The sequence below is a fragment of the Daphnia pulicaria genome, chromosome 5, assembly GCF_021234035.1.
Source record: "Daphnia pulicaria isolate SC F1-1A chromosome 5, SC_F0-13Bv2, whole genome shotgun sequence".
Classification (NCBI taxonomy): domain Eukaryota; kingdom Metazoa; phylum Arthropoda; class Branchiopoda; order Diplostraca; family Daphniidae; genus Daphnia; species Daphnia pulicaria.
The window spans coordinates 4454205-4473712 of NC_060917.1; the positions used below are offsets into that span (position 1 = coordinate 4454205).

A 19508-nucleotide genomic window follows, 5' to 3' on the forward strand; every position below is an offset into this window, starting at 1 on the left:
TGTGTGGCTGTGGAATTTCACCAAGAAAATACCTGATCGCGTAGTTTCAAATCGCCCTCAATCAGCAGATAGCGTCTTTGGTTTTCAGAGCAGAAGGGCATCGGTTTGGTAAGGTCCAAATCGCAGTGGGATTTGACGAGACGTTCCACTTCTTCGTCCTTGGTCTCGACGACGTCATACGATTCGATGCGAGAGAGGATTTCGCGTAGGCGTTCTTGTTCGTGCCGTTGTCTCAGAGCCGAGTTGACTTGACCGACGAATGACTCGACACTTTGGATCTGTTGTTTGGCGTCATTTCCGTCAGCAAAAATGAAAAAGAAAAAGAAATGGGGAAATTGGTTAGAAGAAAGGAGTCAGGAAAGGGCAATAGACAAGAAAATAACCGACCATTTCGATAACAACGGGTTTGTGCTCTTCAGCATCCGTCTTCTTGTGGACGGCTTTGAGGAGGAGAGAATATTTGGTAAGTCGCTGCATGGGTTTGACCAGGATGTCCATCAGTCTAAGGCGGTTGCAGTCGCGCTGCGTCTCGCACCACTGAACCAAAGAAAAGCCAAGTCAAATAAACAGCTTAACTTAAGTATTCTTATTTATATTATTTGTCCAGCGAATAAACTTACCGCTAAATAGGCTTTGAAAAGTTCGTTATCGTGATCTTTCTCCTTGCAGTATTGCTGGCATTGGCTCTGGTCCAGGCAGTATTTGGTGTATGGGTGGAACAATTCGTCAAACTGCCAAAACACATTTGTCAATTGTCAGTTTGGGTCGGGGGGAAGCAAAATGTTTCACAGATACTGTAGATACATCACAGAATGAATTAGCAATGGCCCACGCCTTACCTTCAGGAATCCGTCTCGGAGGGAAGTAGGATCGAGCGGGGCTCTGGCACTGCGTGCGTTCTTGAGCATGGGGAATACGTGCTCGGCCCAAAATTGCCTGTTCGCAACATAAATCTCTGGCAAATTAGAGAAGAGTCGCTCCGTGTCGATCTCGTTGAGGATCTGGGCCGCTTGGAGATTGCACAGACACGCCATGAACAACTGAAAAGGCCATGCCAGATGTAACGTGTTATGTACGGCAAATAACACAAGTCACTCGCCCAGGACAAAATAACAATGAATCAATAACGAGAGAAGGCGGCGTTGATGTTTGGTGGAGGTCGTATAACGAACCATAGTCCACCGAGAACAGGCCGCCATCATTCTCACATAACCGAATAGACGAAGAGGGTCGTAAACAAAAAGAAATGGGTGCTATAGATCGAATGAGACTCACGTCAGTGATGACTTTTAGGGTCCGTAGATAAGCCACTTCAGTCTGAACGAGTTCCCAAATGGCGTTCTGCTGTTGACGCTGTCGTTCCGGCAGCAAAGTCCAGTCCATCACGATCAGTTTCCAGTCTTCCTCCAAACTGGAGAGTGGCACACAAAAAAGGCGGGATGGCCCACGAATTAATAGGAATTTAACCCATCGGCATAATCCAGACCAATCTACTAAAGCCAGCATAATTCTCGCTCTATACCTGTAGAGTGCCTCTTCAGTGTCCTCGTCGGCTTCGAAAGTTAGGAGATGAGGTAATCGTGGGATACCGTGCCGGCTGTAATCATTCAATTGATCGGCGAGTAGGTCCATCTTCGTGTCCTGCAGAAGAATTGAACGGTCGAGTTATTATTTCAGAGTTTTCACAGTCCAATGCGTTCGATACGGAAATGACAAATGAACGAGACACGCTGACATAACAATCTGATATAAGAAGCATGTCTACCTTGTAAGTGGAGCCAAAGAGCCCACTCCATCGAGTGGGGGCTTTGACACCTTTTCCTTTTAGTGATCCTTCGTGAGAGCCGCTGCCACCCAAGTTGGCCATGCTCACGGGCAGATTTCCGGAAACCGGGTGGGCTGGACAATCGCCACCTATCGCCGTCGGATCCTCGGTGCTCGTCGCGCCGCTAAGCGCTCGGCTCGTCTTTCCGCTTCGATTACTCTGCGTGTTCACGAAAATTATTAATACACTAATATATATTGCACTCGACACGGCGTAGTAATCCTGCCGAATCCCGGTCGTATTTCAACTTTTAAGTGAAACAAAGGGGGGACCAGAAAGATAGAAAGATAGAGAGAGAGAGAAGTAGAAAAATGAACTTACCCCAGAACTTTTCCTGGAAGATTGATGCTGCAACAGAGGCTTGGAGACCACATTTCGCACCGGACTTTTGACGCCATCTTTGGCTAAATCGACGATACAGCGAAAATAAAAAGAGACGTGAATAAGTTTGGGTATTTTTCGTGAAACTCAAACATGTGTGATGGGAATGGGATGAAGGCTGGAAATGGTAACAAAGTTATGTGAACGGGATTCCGGAAGTCACAATTGAGAGTAAACCGCTGGCTTTCGCTTTATCGATCGCTCGGCAAAGAAATAGTTGAATAGGAAACCCAATATTGTGGGAATGCCGGCTGCTGCACTTGATACCTTTGATCCGAAGGTGTTTGCCACCCAGCCAGAAAGTCTCGGTCGTTATCAAAGAAAGAGGTGTTTTGGATGAATCCAAATAGACATTGACGTTTGACAGATCAACGCCACGCCTCATGCAGACGGCCGCCAACGCCTCTCTGTTTATAAATCAAAAGAATGTGGTTTAAAAAAATAAATAAACGTAGACATATATAGAGAGGGGGAAAAAAATAATTGCTTAGAGAAATATGGAATAAAAAATAAAAATATTGCAAATCGTTCAACGTGTCAATACCTTAAGCTGGTCCCTTTGGAGGCGGCCACAAATTCTTCTGGTCCGGGCTCCTCCAAACAGTCAAAGCTGACACTGAAGTACTCGGAGCTCGTGATCTATTTCCCAAGCGGGAATTCAAAGAGCAGGAAAACAGACGAGAGAATAAGAAATGCAAGGCGGATCGGAATGGATGATAAACAACGAGAGAGCAATAAGGGAAAAAAAACGAGCTATCATAAATAGATAAATGTAGCCAAATAACAACGCGATGAAAACGGAACCGCTTGGAATTATTATACCTTATAAAGATTAGATAACCGCCTACGCCTCATGGCCGGATCTGTGGCGCTCGACTCGTCCGTAGTCGGCGTGGATGCGTTGGTAGGCGCGGCATTCGTCAACGCCACGACGGTCGAAACGATGGGACTAGAGAGGGCCGGAGTCGCCATTGCCGGTACTGTCAATCGGTCCTGTGAACCGCCAGCCAATTGCATAGTCGAATCCGGCTCTGAGCGGCTGTCCCCGGAATTCTCTCGCGACACCAACATGCCCGGATCCAAGGTGTCTATGTGGGTTAAACTTTTAGAGCGACCCTGGAAAGAAAAGAAAGAAAATTCGATGCGAAAATAGAAGTTCATTAAAAGTTCGGTTCTATTTGAGTTCACGTGAGTAGCCAATTAGTTGAGAAAATGAAAAGCCACCGTAACTAGATGATAGTTCCATCCATCATTGGGACTAGAATCGATCGGAAAATATCATCTAGACAATCAGATGGGCGCTTACGCAACTATAAGAAGGAGAGATTGGGAGCATGTTCGATTCATTTCGGTTGAGCTATTAGCGAACAAATGAAAACGAAAGAGGCAGACAGGAACAGGGCAGGAAGACGAGCGGAAAAAAAGAAAGAGAAGAAGAAGAAAGACAACAAAAAGAATGAGATTCCACTCTCTGCGAGATTCTATTGGCCCTCGCGTCCGTCAATCGATAAAGCCAAGCAAATGGCAGAAGAAATAGATCACTGGCCGCGTGCGGTACCAAAGAGAGACGAGCTAACGGGGGAAGGGGAGGGGAAATCCACTGTAACTGAATTAAATACACGAAAAAGGGAAAGTCGCTTCTATTATTGTTTAAAGACATTTCGGTGATCCCCTCGCTTCTATTCTCGTTCACTCAGTCTCCTTTTTCTCTTATCACTCTTATTTTCTCCCTTTGGCTAAAAAAAAAAAAAAGAAAAAATTGGACGGGAAACATAGTGGACACTGACGCAGACAAACTAGGATGAAAAAATAAGTGAAAGAAGAAATCAAATCTTTCCGTCTGTTTAGCCTCTCCTCTCTCGTTTTCCAGACCATCTGGAGCAAAAACAAAAACACAAAAAAAAAAAAACAACAATAGCTACACATGAACGTGAAGTGGTTGTTAAGTTATCCGGTCCGATGCATATCGTAGAGATTTATGTACACAGCATTTAAAATGGCAAAGAAGAAACCGGACACAGTAATCCAGAAAAAGACAAATGTCACGCTGCTACATATACGACAGCATTTCGCAATAACTCTGGCTTTCTTTCTTTTCTATACGCAAAGTGAGTAGTATGGTCAAAGCCGTTGATGGTTTCTTGACTCCGCTTGACTCAGAGAATCGGCTAGCTAGACTTCACTTGCAAACACACACACACACACATAGAAGGACATGAGTGGTGGTAGGGGGATAACTCGATTGATCGAAACTCGTTGGGGTACTAAACCCAAATGAGCCTCGAAACAATCAAATAAGGAGATGGAAGGAAGAGGGGCCGGGCCAATGCATCACAACAAGGCTCCCAGCTCTTCAACTTCTGCCCCGCCACAAACCCTGGCGAAAAGGGAATGATATTGCATTGTAAAGGGAGATCCCTACGCAGGCATATACCACCCTTTCTCCGACGCCCAACCGCCCTTCATCATCAGAACACTCCTTCAACAAATACACTCAACACACAGACATCAAACAACACCATTACTACACAAACATACACACACACACACAAAGTCGGCACACGGCGGTCGCCTTGATAATCTCTTCGACGGGAATCACGTAGAGGGGCGGATGAGTTTCTTCATATTCACCGAATCATCCGGATGGATGCGCAATTAGATGCACACACACAAACACACACGCACAAACAGCGCGGAGCCAGCGCTCTTTTGGCTCGTGTGGTTTTTCTAATTTGATGATAAATAGCATCATTCAGTGGCAGAGTTGCTCTTTGCTATTTGTTCTCCTGAGGGAAGCGCCAGAGAGGAGCCCTTTGGGCGAATGCTGCGGAATCGTCGGAAGCTATAGCTCGTATTGTTTGGTGCGTGTGCGGAGGTCATCACGGCGAGAGAGAGTGCGGTCGAAAGTGAAAACAGCAACAAAGTTCCTTGCTGTTTCCCCATACGTCATCGGCCCATTATCTTGCTCGTCCGTCTGTTTGCCTTGCCACACAACACAAAAGAAGAAACGAGCGCTGGAGATGCATTCACCAGTGCGTCACGGGATGGCGCAGTTTTAACAGGTGAAAACCCATGTGTGTGTTTGTAATGGATCACATTGAAATCGGGGGATGCGGCATACGGAGGGGAGTTCGAAGAAAGAGAAATTCCGGCTCTGTAGCCCATCAGTTCACATAGAAAAGCAAATGAACTATTGACAAGAACAATAATGAATAATCGTGATGAATGTTGGATGGCACGAACCGGCAGCATTCTCCCCCATTCACGTGGCCGGGGATATGAGAACGAATATTGACAGGTAGACGATGCCAGCAGCCAGCTGCCAATTCGATATTAAGGATTTCATTCGGCTCTACTAGACTAGACTGCCCGGTTCCGACTAGCTACCCAACGGTCATTATTGATGAGAATGCGGTGCACATACTGTCTGCGATTTCAAAGGGAAAAAGACTGGGCGCCCAGGCCGTCCCCTGTGCTGCCATCGGATCCATACAGTCAACAAAAGAGCTCACAAGCTTGGACGACAAGACAGATTGACAGACGAACACTTCTGCTCCCGTTGCTCGTGTAGGACGCATCAAACCGAGAAAGGGCACGTTAGAGAAAGCTAGCTGAACGTTCATAATAGAAGCTAAACTGGGTTCATGAAGAGGCATCCATTCGTAAATTAGACTCCCAATATTCCCGAAAGACGGGGTCTTTCACGATTGTGCATAGAGTCACGAATTAATCTGAACACTATAGATTTCAAAGTACGAATTTTCGAGGCCTTTACACTTTGGATAATATAGTAATTCATTTCCCATTCAATTCCTTTGGACGCCTTCTTATTAGTCGCTTTATGTTCTGTTTAATGGTTTCAATAACAACGGCTCCGAATATGGCGAATTTCCGCTTCCTATACACACGCACCGTGCCAACGCCCAACCAATCAGCACCTCAACGTCCTCCACCCTTTTTTCTTTCCTTATTCGGCTTCCTTTGATTTTTGCCACTTCGTTTACCGCATCGGTGCCTCACCCCCCCGCCAACTTTGAAATAAAAGACTCTCTCTCTCTCTCCAAGTGTGAAAAGGGAACTCATCAAGCCGCTCTAACAATGATTCTGGTCAATATCAGCGCGTCGCCCTTTTCTACTTTTTCGGTTCCAAGATAACTAATAGTTCAACTGGATTCTTACCCATTTCCTCGTTTTTGCCCCCGGGATGTAGGTTAGCAAGCGCTCGACCGCGTTCTAATAAACGCGAAACCTCTGAGCCTTGTCTCATTAGCAACAAGGACGAAAGAACACAGAAGGACCTCGACATGATGTTGGTACGCTATAAATGATTGTGGATTTCGTTATGTGTTTGTGGGACTCGGGACTCGCTGTGAAAACAGCGACCGGTCTGTGGCATCATTGTCAATGGCAGCATACGCCGAGTAACTGAACTTGCACAATATAACTCTCTCTATATATACACACATAAATCAAAAGTGGATAGATGCTTTCGCGTGGAAAAGAGAAGCTGACCGGAGACGGGGAAAAGTGCACGAGAGGTTGCGTGGCATCTGACATGCTATACCACGCGAGCAAGTCGGTGACTCGATAATCAAATCGATCATTCTTCTATTCCCCTTTTTTTTTTATTTTTTTTTATTTTTTTTTTTCGTTCTATTCGTTGTTGTGCATCCTTCCAGTCTCCTGAAATATATTCAATGGATATTCACGATGGATCTGCTCTTTAAATATGCATCTTTTGTATGAGAGACGAGCATAAATTCTTTCTGGGCCAGAAAAAAAAAAGACAAATTTGGTGCTGCCATAACCCCCTCTATCCATTTCCGTCTAATTCGGATGGAGTACTCTGAAGAAACGATACACACAAAAGAGTCTCGTTTCTTTTTTCTTTCTTTCTCGTGAATACGATGTTATGGTGATCCTAACGAGCTTGCTTATGCGAATTCTCCGTCAGTATAGGCAAACACAGACCACCATTCTCGGGAAAGAAAAAAATGCCTTTTCATAGAGACAAACGTCTCAAATTTTCAAGCAAGTCGAGATCCAACGACGGGTGGATTACACAACACGTGACGTACGGCGCTCCAAATTGTTAACATAAACTCAAAAGGGACTTTGTCAATATGCCAAATCGTTCGAGAACTTTCCCACTCTTTTTTTTCTGTCCTTCTTCCGAGTCCTTCCACCCATGTGGCCGTTTCGTGAGCTGATACGAATGTCGTGAACACTGCAGGGTGCAGCCTTCGATTTCGTGACTGAAGGCGACGTTATGCCAACAAAGACGGGAAAGGACGTACACGACGGGAGGTTTTGTCATTAGCCGCTCGAATGAAAAGAAAGAAAAAAAAAAAAGAAAAAAAGGACGAAAGATGAAACGCTTAGATATGAAATCATCTTGGAACACGCTGTGAGCAGAGGTATGTCGCCACCCCAGAGCCCTGGCGCTCTGGTCGATTCATCTTCATTAGCGGTCATGTACTTGGATCGGATTGCGCGCATGGAAGCTCTGAACTGGAATCTCTCTCTCTTTTATTTTCTCCCTCCTTTCTCAATCTGCGATTCGCTCTCTTTTTCTCTCTCATCATTTCGTTACGTTTGCAGCCAATCACGCCCGTATGCCCTGCGCAAATAAGAGAATGGGGAAGGAACGCTCCCGCCGAATAATCTCGCCCCGCTTGGATGGGATGCCCCCCCCCCCCAAAAAAAAAGAGAACCTCCGAGCAAATTTCGGGACCACTGCCAAAAGAGTCGACCGAATTTGATTTTTTCTTTCCTAGCCCCCGAGAGTTTCAGTGAATTACCTCACGTATATTAGCGCAACTCCAGACGTCATTTAATCTATTTAGGAGCTGCTCGTACGTGCAGGCAGTCCATCGTCCTATAGGAACTAGAGGAATAGACGTACATGTGTGCGAATGTCGCCAGTATATACGGTTGGGCAGTAGGAGGAAAGGTCTAGAGCAAAGAAAGAGAATGACTCCTCCACGCATTTGATAAACACTCGATCCGGACAGAAGATTTGATCGTCGGAGAGTCACGTTATTTGTACGAAAAAGATATAGGGGGAGACGCAGGATGGATGGGAGAGCTGAGAGAGAGCAGAGAGATGGAACTGGAGACATCAAGAAAGTCAAAAGCGAGACGAGGGTCGGGAGCGACTGAAGAAGAAGCAATCGACTTCCCTTCGATGAAGCGGAAACGTCACCACATCAACATATGCAAGGATTGCTGGTTGTAGAGTGGATCTGTGGAACTTTTTGCTGAGAGGGGGGAAAAGAATTCAGAAAAGCGGCTACCAGCTTCTATATACCTCGGCCGTATAGACTTCTGGATCAATTTCTACTTTTCCACGGATTTTCAAGCCCCATTCCTACTCCGTTTAACCCACGTTTCGCTCTATACTTTTCCTTCCTTAAAAATAAAAAATAATAAAATTGAATGAATACAGTTGAACGCCAACAAATTTCCTGACATGACGGTGCCCCGCCCGCGTATAGAAAGGCAATTTGGTTGGCCGATCGCCGAGGGTTATTTATCTATATCCACGGTTGAAGACGCCGATGTTGGGTTTAACCAACCATTAGTGATCACGCTACCTGCATTCGAGCGGCCGGAGGTGTGACCAGTAGAAACAACTTCATGGTGGAGTGTAGGAAATCGTCCGTGTGATGTTGCGATTGTTGTGGCTGTTGTTGTGGCTGCGGTTCGTGCAGTTTGGGTTGGCTACTCGATCGAGTGGCCACCAAGTTGGGCATTGAAGAAGCGTCCGACGGTAGCAACAGTTCGGGTGTCAGTCGGCGTAGACCGATCGTCAATTTAGTGTCGGTGCGCATCTTTTTGCTTCCCATGACTGGGCCAGTAAAAAAAAAGAGCCTCGTTCCACTTAGTCCGCCACTCAACTTCTCTCCCCTCTCTCTCTCTTGATCCCCCACTCCGCACACACGCGATATACCAGCAGCAGTTCAAGAATCAAATAAAATGGAAAACGAGAGTGAGAAATAGTGGCCGGAATAAAACACGGGAGGGAGCGACTGGAGATCGATACGGTTTCAATCGATCGTTCCAGCGATATCTTTGTATCTCTTCCGTGCGCTGGAAAAGCCTGAGCACCGAAGACAGCGGCCTTAGATTGCTCCTTCCAGGCTCTCTTGCCTATATGGCCGCCTGTTCCGTCTTTCCGCTTCAATCACTTTTCCCCGTTTTGGGGCTGCCAGATCTTCTTCTTCTTCTTCGAGTAGCTTCTGATGAGTGCATGACCACTACCAGGACCCAACGGCCCGCCGCTACTTTACGGCGCTTATTTTTTTTTCTTCTTCTCCACCGACGACGATTGGACTGATCACCGGCCGTGCCTCATCAACGGTCAATCACGCACGACGGACTGCTGAGCTGCACGACACCACGAACAGTTGGACACGCACAACAAAGTCGATGTTGGCGCCTCCGATTCCATTAGTTCCTTTTTTTCTCCCCTCCCAAAGTCTGACAGAATGCGAGAAGAGAGATGAGCGCCAACTAGGGTTCTTCGGCGCGTACACACGCCGACACTTCACAGCCTGGCCCGCTGCCCATCATCAGCACTGTCGCCAACACATTCGTCGTTCAGCCAATGCGCCAATTCACGTCCCATTAAGAAGGATCTTTTTTCTTCTTTTATTGGGGTCGGTCTTTCTTCTATCTCTCCTTATGTTTTTGGGGTTTTTATTTTCTTCACACGAAGTGTCTGGATAAATTATATCACCGGGAAACTGAACACTTAAACGAGTGAGACCGGAAAAGTACTGAGGTGGCGGGATTGATGGACAATATAACGGAACGGGGGAAGGAAAAAAAAACGCGACCAAGAACCCAAATTAAAAAAAAAAAAGATAAACAGGACCGGAGGAAAAATAAAAAGAAGGTGCCAACGGTGATAGCAATATTTTGGTTAATGTTTTGCCCGAAACGGTTCGTTGATTTCGATTGACGACAACAAGTGATGATGAGGACCGAGTTGCGCGGCGGTATGAAAGAAAACTAAGCAACTTGGACCGACACTGACTTGCTTTTAAGCCGATCCGGCGAGAGCGAGAGTGTTGTTGGGTGCGCGTATAAAAGTCCACTCGGAGGTGATGAAAAACCGGGCTGGGCTGGCCCACACAAACACAGTTATTCTCTCTCTCTCTCTTTGTATCTACTATAAATCTGTCACCTATTTTTCGTTTGCCGAATGTTTTTTCATCGATTTCCGTTAACAAGTTACGAGAATTTCCGCAGCTAAAATCAATGGATTACTATTTCGATCACGATCTCAATATTTCCAGGAATACAAAAAATCCACAAGGACTTTTCCCGCTTGAAATGAACGAGGTTCAATTCGGGATAGTGTCTAATTGATGTGGTTTTTCGCGTTGGGGAAGAAATTGAGAACTTGTGTTTTTTTCGTTTTTCACGCGAGAACAATGAGCGGTTAAACGAACTTTTGGCAACGAGGACACGACGCGCAGCACTTGAATCCAGATGGAAATTTTGGCCGCATTCTGATACACTTCTCCTTGCGCTGTTGGTTATTTTCTTTTACGTTTTTTAAAACAAAAACAAAAAAAAAGTAAGTAAATAAATACCAAAAGGTGGCCAAGTGGCGTGGCCGGATCAAAACTCACTCGGCCTGATGTGTGTGGCCCAGAGTTGGGCGTCCGTTCGAGCAGAACTACCGCTCAGTACTGAGCGGCCGGATTTGGGGAGAGGCCGTGGACGAATAGTGGAAAGAGGCAGGACGACGGGACATATGGCTCGGGCTTTCGAGCCACACCGAGCGAAATCCCCTTGCGTTATAACCTTGCACCATCTTTCTGCTTACCTCAGCAGCCGCTAACCCCCCTTTTTTCTCTCTCTCCCTTGGATGCCAGACGTGATCTCTGTCGGGATTGCTCCGCTTTTGAACTTTGTTGCCTTTTTTTTGTTTTCTCCCGACGTTCCATGTGAAAAGAAAAAGTTGACATTGGGGTTGTACTCATTTCTTCTTCTTCTTCTTGTGATCGTGGCCAAAGGAAAATTGCTAGACAGTCGTGTTTTTCTTTCAGTCCCATGCGCCGGCGCGGCGCCGCGAACGGTTGACCGACAAAAGAGGCAAAAAGCTTTTTTTGGAGGAAGAGTTGATGAGATCTGACATATTATAGGAGATGTAGTACTACACAGTAGCCCCACTGCTACTACTCCTACTATACAACTGCGAGATGCATTTTCTTATTTCTCTCATTTGTCAGACGACATTATTGCCTTTACCGCATTCTGTCGCTTTATTTCTTTCTTTATCTTGCTGGACTGAGCATTCCTTTGCCTGTCACTCGGATGAGAGCCAAGCGAAACGTCGTTCTTGTTCAAAACATTCTACTTGGACTCGTTGCACTCGTTGCGAGTTTGCATTCAAATGTCTTTTCATTTGATAATGCTGCGAAGAAACTTGCATGATGGAAAAGCTTTAAACGCGACCCGCGAATAAATTTTTTTTTTCCAGCTTTGTCGGTGGAATAATCGATAACACTCCGCCCCTCAAAGACGATCGAGTTTCCAATCCGTTTGGTGCCATTTGTCTCGACTTCTTTTCTTCTCCATCCCTTTATATGCTCGGGATTTTTCTTTTCTTTCAGCAGTGTGAAATTTAAAATGACATCATCGTTTGCAATCATAAGAGATGAATTAGGCCCTTGGCCGTCAACCAAAAGAAAAATATTTTCTAATTCCATCTCGTTCATCGTGAAAATTCGATAACGGCGATTATAAAATCCAGTTTGCTTATCTTCTCAGCCAATCATATGAGTTTCTCGACAACAACCGAGGCCTGCTCTTGTGCTAGCACATCGCAAATGCGTCATCGCCGTACAAAGAATACAGAAAGACAACAATGTCAATGACAACGTCAGCCAATTTACGATGGACCACTTGATTTATTCCTCGACTAAATCTTGGAAAAATCTGGATGATGTCGAAAAAATCAAACAACTTAGGGAAAAAGAAAAAACTCCCCGATAAACTCTAAAAATAACAACAATCAACCGAAAGCGCTTCAAATACGCGCGGTTCACATTCCACCCAACGGGGGGAGAAGAAGCTAGATAGGGATTCACACCGAAGCCAATCCCTAAAGTTGGTCCTTTGTTTTTTTATTTTGTCTCCCCCAAACGAGTAGGATTTCTCCTGTCTTTCTTGGCGTCCAAAGTTTTTTTGTGACTTTCAGCAGAGCTGCAGCAAGCCGGATTTAAACTATAACGGCGACAGGAGAAGAAGAAGAAGAGGGAGGAAAGAAAGAAAGAAAAAAAAAAAAACCCGAAGTAATAATAATAATAAAACAAAAACAATTCCACGACGGCGTATAGAGAAGACGGGTGACTATGTGACTGCCTGACTTGCGATGGGATAAGAAACAGAAATAAAAAGGAGCGCATGACTGGCCAATACAGGAGCAATAGCATATTTGCCGTAATCTCCACCATCTGCCTACCCGTCTTCACTTTCAGCAACTCCATTTTTGACGTGGAAAGGAGAATGGATGGAGTTCGGACTGAAATGGGGATGAAATGGTACGTTGGCAATATATGCGTATAAATAAATCTTTTTTCTTCTTTTTTCCCAAGAGTAGCGCTGGCCTTTTGTTCCTCTCTCTCTCCTCACTCACGACCATTTCATATCGACGTCGAAAGCAGGCGGCGCTGTTTGAGATAGTGCATTTGATGTTTTCCCTGCCATTACCACTGTGTGACGCACACAGGGGGCGACGTTCGCGCCCACTGTTTTGCTCCTTTCGCTGCTAGTTGCGTTTTATCTTTTGCCAGTATAGTCGCCGTCCGTATACATTTGAAGTGTTTTCCCCCCACCACCCCTCCCCCTGGGTGAAAAAAAAAACACCAACTCCCTCGCAGCCGACTTGATTTAGACACTGACGAGAGTGGCGAGAGACCAACAACAAGGCCGTCAATCCGACAACTCCGCCAACGCAAAAGCGGGATGAGCGGCCCAACTCGACGGGCGCCCGTCACGACCGGCTTGTTGACTAGAGTAGACCAGCAGAGACAAGACCATAACCCTCGACGTGATGAGGTAACAGTGAGACCGAAAACAAACGAAAGTGTGTCCATCGAGCGCGCGAGTGTGGGGAACAAGAAAAAAGAGGTCGGATGCGATGGCGGCGGCGGCGGCAGCAGCAGCCGAAGCGAAAGTCTGCTCAAGTATTCAAGTAGGTGCGCATCAAACAGGCGAAGTGGCGAACCCTTTTTTTTATTTTTTACTTTCATGCAATGCGAAGGGCAGCCGCCGTCGCGAGAATAGATAATAATCATGTTTCCGTCGTATATAGTTAGCAATATAATGCCAGCTGCTCTATAATCATAAACATTCGCCGCGCCTACTGTTTCGGCTCACGTCAACACGAACGATAATTAAACGATACCCAACATAGATTACGGGTCAAGGATTTCGACAACAATCCAGTTTGAGTAACGCCATTTCCGTTCAACCTTCAACCGCATTTTCTATGTTTGATTGGCCATGGGATAGATGCCAACATCTATCGAGAATCGAAAGAAAAAAAAACAAATAAGCCTCTAATGCTCAATCAGCAATCGGCCATCTAGCGGCCCGATAGACGAATCGGGACATTTTCAATCATCGGTCCCTGTATTCTTTTTCATCTACGCACATTTTTCTTTTCTTTTCTGGTATCCATTAACAAAAGCCGCTTTTCCTCGTACAGATTGCGAGTTAAATTGATGAGCGGAAAGAAAACGAAATATTAAAAAAAAAGGAGAGCGGGATACTCTAATGAGTTGTCCTCTCAATCATCTGCCGACAGAAGTGCCGCTAGAAGGTATGCAAATTCTTCCCACCTTCCTTCAAGGTAAAATAACTCATTAAAATTGAAGCTTCTAACTGGGAGTTGGATGCCGTCTGAAGTTCGATAGGGAATACATTCGTCCGAACATATCTCGCCAGTCCAATCATTCCCAAAGTACGAGTTGGTATTCAAATTCAGGGGATAAGAGCAACACTTGTAAAGAAAACATCAAATGTGTGACAGGAATTGACGGTTTGCCCCCCAGCCGATCAAAAACGAAAGTGAAGAATAGGTGATAATAGAGTGAAGTGTGGACTTACATCTTTCTTGTGGCGGTAGTAAGCTTTCCTCCGTTTAAGTTTGGTGACTCTCCGCTGCTCGGGTCGTTTCGGACTGTTTCCGATGAGACAAACACACCAAATACAAGAGAGAAAGAAAAAAAAAGTAAAAGAAACAAAATATAAATAAATAGAACAGCAAGAGTTAACAGCGCGTCAAACAACAACACGAAAATGCACTATCGTTATTCACATCACAACCAGAGCGGGCGACGCCGAAGGATGAAAAGACAAGATTGATGGCGGTGGCGGTGACCGGCACCGGGATTGAAAAGGTAAACGTCAAACAAACAAACTTCACCTACAATATTAAAAAAAAAAAAGAAAAAGAAAGAATACCCCTCCCGCGAGATGATAGGCAATCCAATCATTTTTAACGCCGCTTTTCACGCAGCACGATTCGAGAGTTTGAATGTGTATAAAGTCGCGCCGTCCGTCTTGCGATGCGCGACGGATCAAAATTTCATTTATTTATTTTGTTGCAAGGTGGGGGGAACGTGAATAAACGCGGACCAAGTGCGGGAAGGGGAGAAAACTTTGGCGTCAATAATTTTAGTAATGAGTGGGGTTTTTTTTTCTCCTTTCTCCGCTTTTTTATTTTTATTTTTTTTCTCCGACGGCTGTTGTTGCAAGATTCTTGATGAAAATGGATGGAGTTTTTTTTTCACGCCCACCTATTAAAGAGTGTTGAAACTTTCACGTCAAAAGAGAACGGACCAAGGGACCGGGTACAATGCGCTGCTGATGGGAGAATCATTCAAGGTGTTTTTTTTTCTTCCTTAGGTAGCTTTGGGGATGGATAATCGTGTGCAAATACGTAATCCACTTACTGAGCCACTCTCGCCAATTTGCATTGACGTATTTTGTCATCATCTTTTTTGCATCTACATAATTTTAATTCACGTTTTTTCTTGTTTTTTTTACTCTTCGAATTTGTCGGCCAAAGATTTGTTGGTCTTGCTATCACATTACGGCCGGCGAGAGGGGAAAAAATTGACCCACACAAACCGAGCTTATGCTAATGCATCGTCATTATAATGATGAATTCTCAAATGGAAATTTAAATTCACCGCCAAATAATGTTTTCGTAGTTTTCCAGACACATTTTTGTTTTTTCGTGGAATTTCCCATTTAAATAACAACAAAGTCTACACTTTGGCGGTTTGGTTTAAAAAATTTAGGTACCTTGCAAGGCCACCGATCTCCTCCTCGCTGGGTCTCAATTCCTCGAGCTCCGCATCGGAGTGGAAGTTGTTAATGGACGGCAAGCTGACAGCCAAAGCCAAAGAGCTCTTCGCGACCTGGTGTCCGATACCTGTATCATTACAATTAGAGATAATCGTTAGTGTTATTACGTGTTGCCAAAGAATTTCACCCCCAAAAAAATAAAAGAGAACAAAACATTTTTCTGATTTGGTATGAGGGTCAGAAGTCGGGCAAAAAAAAATTTTTTTTTTTTTTTCGGGACTGCGGTCGACATGTCGAACTGAACGATGACGAACTGACGTGTGACCGTATTTTCCGGGATCGCTAAGCAGCTAATCACGACCGAAATAGTCACAAATTAAAGAAACAGGCGTGACTAAAGGTCGCGGGAGAATTGTTAAAAGAAGAAAGAACGTGCGTTGGTTTTTTTTTTCTGGATCGGGTTCGACAGCCAAAGACCTACAAAGAATACAACGCCTGATTCCACACCACCTGCACGTTCCCACGAAAGCCCCAAACACCCTCCCGAAAAAAAAAAGAAACAAAAAAAGAACAAAACATTGCACAACACTAAACAACACTAAAAGGCCCGGGGAGTATCTAAGGAATGACATCGCCCCATAGGGTCACATACGTCATAGCCATCACCCAGTATATGTTTAGAGCTGCCGGCCGGAAGGAGGTAAAAAAAAAAATAAAAATAAAAAGTTTCGGCAAATGCGTCCCCCGCCACCACCAGCTCCTGACATTTCCCAAAATGTGAGCTCGCCTACGACTGTACGTCTAGGTCTTCTCTTAATGAATTTTCCCCGTTTTCAACCAGCGACCAGAAAAAAACAAAACAACGTTGCGCTCTTATTAGATCCAGCTTACGGAACAATTCCGCCCTCCCGGTTTGTGTTGAAGAAGTAAAACCAAAAATACAATAAATAAATGAACAGACGGGTATTGTGTACAGTATGAACATCAATGAGAGGAGGTCAAAGGATGAAACAAAAGAACATAACCCAGCGTCTCTTGTGTTTTGGAATTTATTTTTTGTTTCTCTTCGTTTCCTTGTTTTTTTCTTTTTCTTTTTTGTTAATTTTGATTCTTTCGCGCGAAGAAGAAGAAGAAGAAAAGCTCATTTGAATTTGGTTCCCACTAAAGGTAAAGAGTAGATACACCGAACCTTGAGCACCCATTAAGCGACACGCTAAAAAAGCAAACTGCTTAGTATTCTTTCTCTTTTATGTAACGTCCTTTTGATCCTTTCAGGGCTCGTTCGTTTCGTTCATCTTCGCGGAGCCGGCAAACATGAAGAGAGGGCGACCGGCGCTAAATATAAACACAACTCGGCGTCGTCGTCGTCGTCTTCGCTGATGTTTTTGAGGAGCGGTGGGGGGATAAGCACAGCAAGTATTTTAAAAGCCAACCACTTTGTTCGCCTCTGCCAAGGGGCATCCAACAGGTTCACTAAGCCATGCAGAGAGGCACACAAACACACACAGTCGAATAGAATCACCCCCCCCCCCCTTCCCCCAAAGGAATCATAATAATCATCAAAAGTGCGTACAGAGGGATATACGGGAAAAGTGTGCAACAAGCCCGCAATAGAGTTACAACAGCCAATTTCCAACTATAGTCTTGGATATTCTTATATAATACACGGAGGGCAAAAGTAGCGGCGACTATGAAACAAGTGCGCGTCTGCCTCATAAAAGTGCGGAGAGAAAAACAACTTCGCTCGTTAATATTTAGCACGACACTTTGTTGATGATGATAAGGGCTGATGTAGAAGTGCCGCCGTGAGACACTGGCGGGACATGCGATCGACCTCATTTTTCCTCGATGCGGCCTAGTGGGCTGCTCCAGCGAATGGCATTGTCGCAAACCATAGACTCACGGAAGGAAATTTCCAAACGGAACGAGTTTAAACAATAGTGAGAAATGAGAGCGCATCAACTGATGCCCCAACGCGTGCAAGTGGATGACGACTGAATTCCTGGGGGGATTATTTGGCTATTTAATTTTGAAACTTGTCTTGACGAATCGTGAGTCTCGAATCCTCATTCCTTGTCGACTCGAGCTCCTTCTTTTTCTTTTTGTCGTCTCCGCGCGACGCTCAGTGTCTTGGGAGTTAATGAGAAATAGCGATAGTCGATCGTGAGCAAACGAATTACACAGCCCCAGCGAAGCAATCAGTCGAGTTCTGAGGTATGCAATCAAAGCGAGCTATGTGGCAACGGGGGACCGTTGGGTCTTCGTGTCGCCCGTCGACCTCGCCCACCCACACCCGTTCCACTTTGCACAGGGGAAAAAAGTCCAATCACTCGCGTCTTTTTATAGCCGAGCGTTTTCACCTAATAATTTGAACTACTTTTTTTCTCCATTGAGCAAGGGGGGAAATAAAAGCAAAGGGAATTTCCAATAGATTTTTTTTTGTTTTTTTTTGTACTTCCCATCAAGGTCCGATCGACTCGATCGTCTTCTCGGAATCAACGCCCCGCTCTTATTTCTCTTCTAGTCGATCGTTTCCGGTTGTCTATGGGGTACTAGGAAGGGTATTACAGTAGGCTACAAGGTCGGCGCAGTTTTAGAGAAAATAAGGAGCACAATGATGACCACTTACCGTCGGGGTGGGTCTTGTGGGGCGGAGGATTGACTCTGGGCACTTGGTCCTCTAGCACCGCCGAAAATTCCTGTTCAAAAGAATAAGAAAAAGAAACATTTGATTAGCTCTAGCGGTCGCTGTACACAGCCACAATGGAAAAACTTAAACTAGAAACGACATGTAATGGGCGTCGATTATCGAAAATGACACCCGAAGAACGAGGAGAACGATCGTTCCATAAAAGAGCAGGGCGAACAACAGGAGGATTGGATTGGCGACGAAACAAATCTTTTTGGCTTCGATCGAGTTTCGGCAATCGCTTCCTTATTGTCGGATCGCTTTTCACTGAAATGGCCCACCTGGGCGAAATGAAACACATTGGCTAGTTTGGCCGTCATGCCGACAACGACCACCAAAGAAGACGCAACTATTAAAAAAACGAAAAAAAAAAACAGGTCCCAAAAACATCAAATCGCTTTCAATTCGTGAACGAAGCGCCCAGGGTTTTCTCGGAACAATTCCCTACACACTACCTTGACATTGTTGTATCCTCTTTTCACAAGAAATCTCTCGATCACTCGATGACCAATGCCGCCAAAAAGGTCCACCTTTTTTTTTTCCTTTTTTTTTTTGGAACAATTTTTACGTGAATTCGGGAGCCGCAACCGGGTGCCAGTCGTTCTGTCGCGCTGTCACCGAGTCCAAGACTATAAAGAGCGAGCCATTTATGCTAACCATTTGCAGCAGTTTGCTATCAAACTACTTTAGAGGGAGGAAAACTGGCGAAGTGTGCACTAAGTAATACTTGTCTTATCGCAAACACTCGACAACTTTATCTTGTCCCGGTGACGACGGCCAGGACTGAAGTGAAACAAAAAAAAAACAGAAGAAGAGCACGGAGCAACCAAAAAAGAAGGGACTCGTAAAACAAAAAAAAAAGCGAAAGGGAAATAATATTTGCAATGCTCACTAGTCTCATCTTTATTGCTACGCAAAGTAGTAGTAAAGTTATTAACTGACTAAGCAAATCACAGGCATCAACCGGCATAAACAGGAACTTGTGGAAAGAGAAAAGATGCAGAGAGTGAAAACTGCGCAATGGAAAAGAAAAAAAAAACGAACAGGGTCAAAGCGAGCGTCAAAGGTAGGAAACCAATTGGATTGTTGGAAAGCAGCGTGAGAAAACGGGAGACAGTAGCATCACGCGGGCGTGAATTCAGCCATTTTTTCCCTTTCCAACAGCCAGCGCCATTACGCCGAGGCGAGTCGTAGACGACAGCGCAAACAACCGCTCGCTTTCGTCTCTCAACTTTGACTTTCTTATTATTGTTGCGTCGTCGTTCTATGGAAACAAAG

At 45.0% G+C, this 19508-nt stretch overlaps 1 protein-coding gene across 10 annotated transcripts in view; it reads right to left on the reverse strand.

Annotated features, from left to right (window-relative positions):
• Positions 1-19508, reverse strand: part of LOC124340783 (pleckstrin homology domain-containing family G member 5-like) — an 88803-nt gene that overhangs the window by 3949 nt on the left and 65346 nt on the right. For 9 of the 10 annotated variants that reach the window (XM_046793427.1, XM_046793426.1, XM_046793428.1 and 6 more), the window contains 14 exons: positions 18171-18240; positions 15539-15668; positions 14336-14408; positions 3029-3322; positions 2751-2845; positions 2474-2613; positions 2147-2229; positions 1766-1984; positions 1523-1641; positions 1276-1411; positions 840-1040; positions 621-731; positions 388-537; positions 33-278 (listed from right to left, as the gene is read on the reverse strand). In XM_046793427.1, coding sequence (XP_046649383.1) covers positions 33-278; positions 388-537; positions 621-731; positions 840-1040; positions 1276-1411; positions 1523-1641; positions 1766-1984; positions 2147-2229; positions 2474-2613; positions 2751-2845; positions 3029-3322; positions 14336-14408; positions 15539-15668; positions 18171-18240 — 2067 coding nt within the window. Of the gene's footprint in view, positions 1-32; positions 279-387; positions 538-620; positions 732-839; positions 1041-1275; positions 1412-1522; positions 1642-1765; positions 1985-2146; positions 2230-2473; positions 2614-2750; positions 2846-3028; positions 3323-14335; positions 14409-15538; positions 15669-18170; positions 18241-18685; positions 18842-19508 lie in introns of those variants that run through there. The other variant, XM_046793430.1, reaches the window with a different exon arrangement.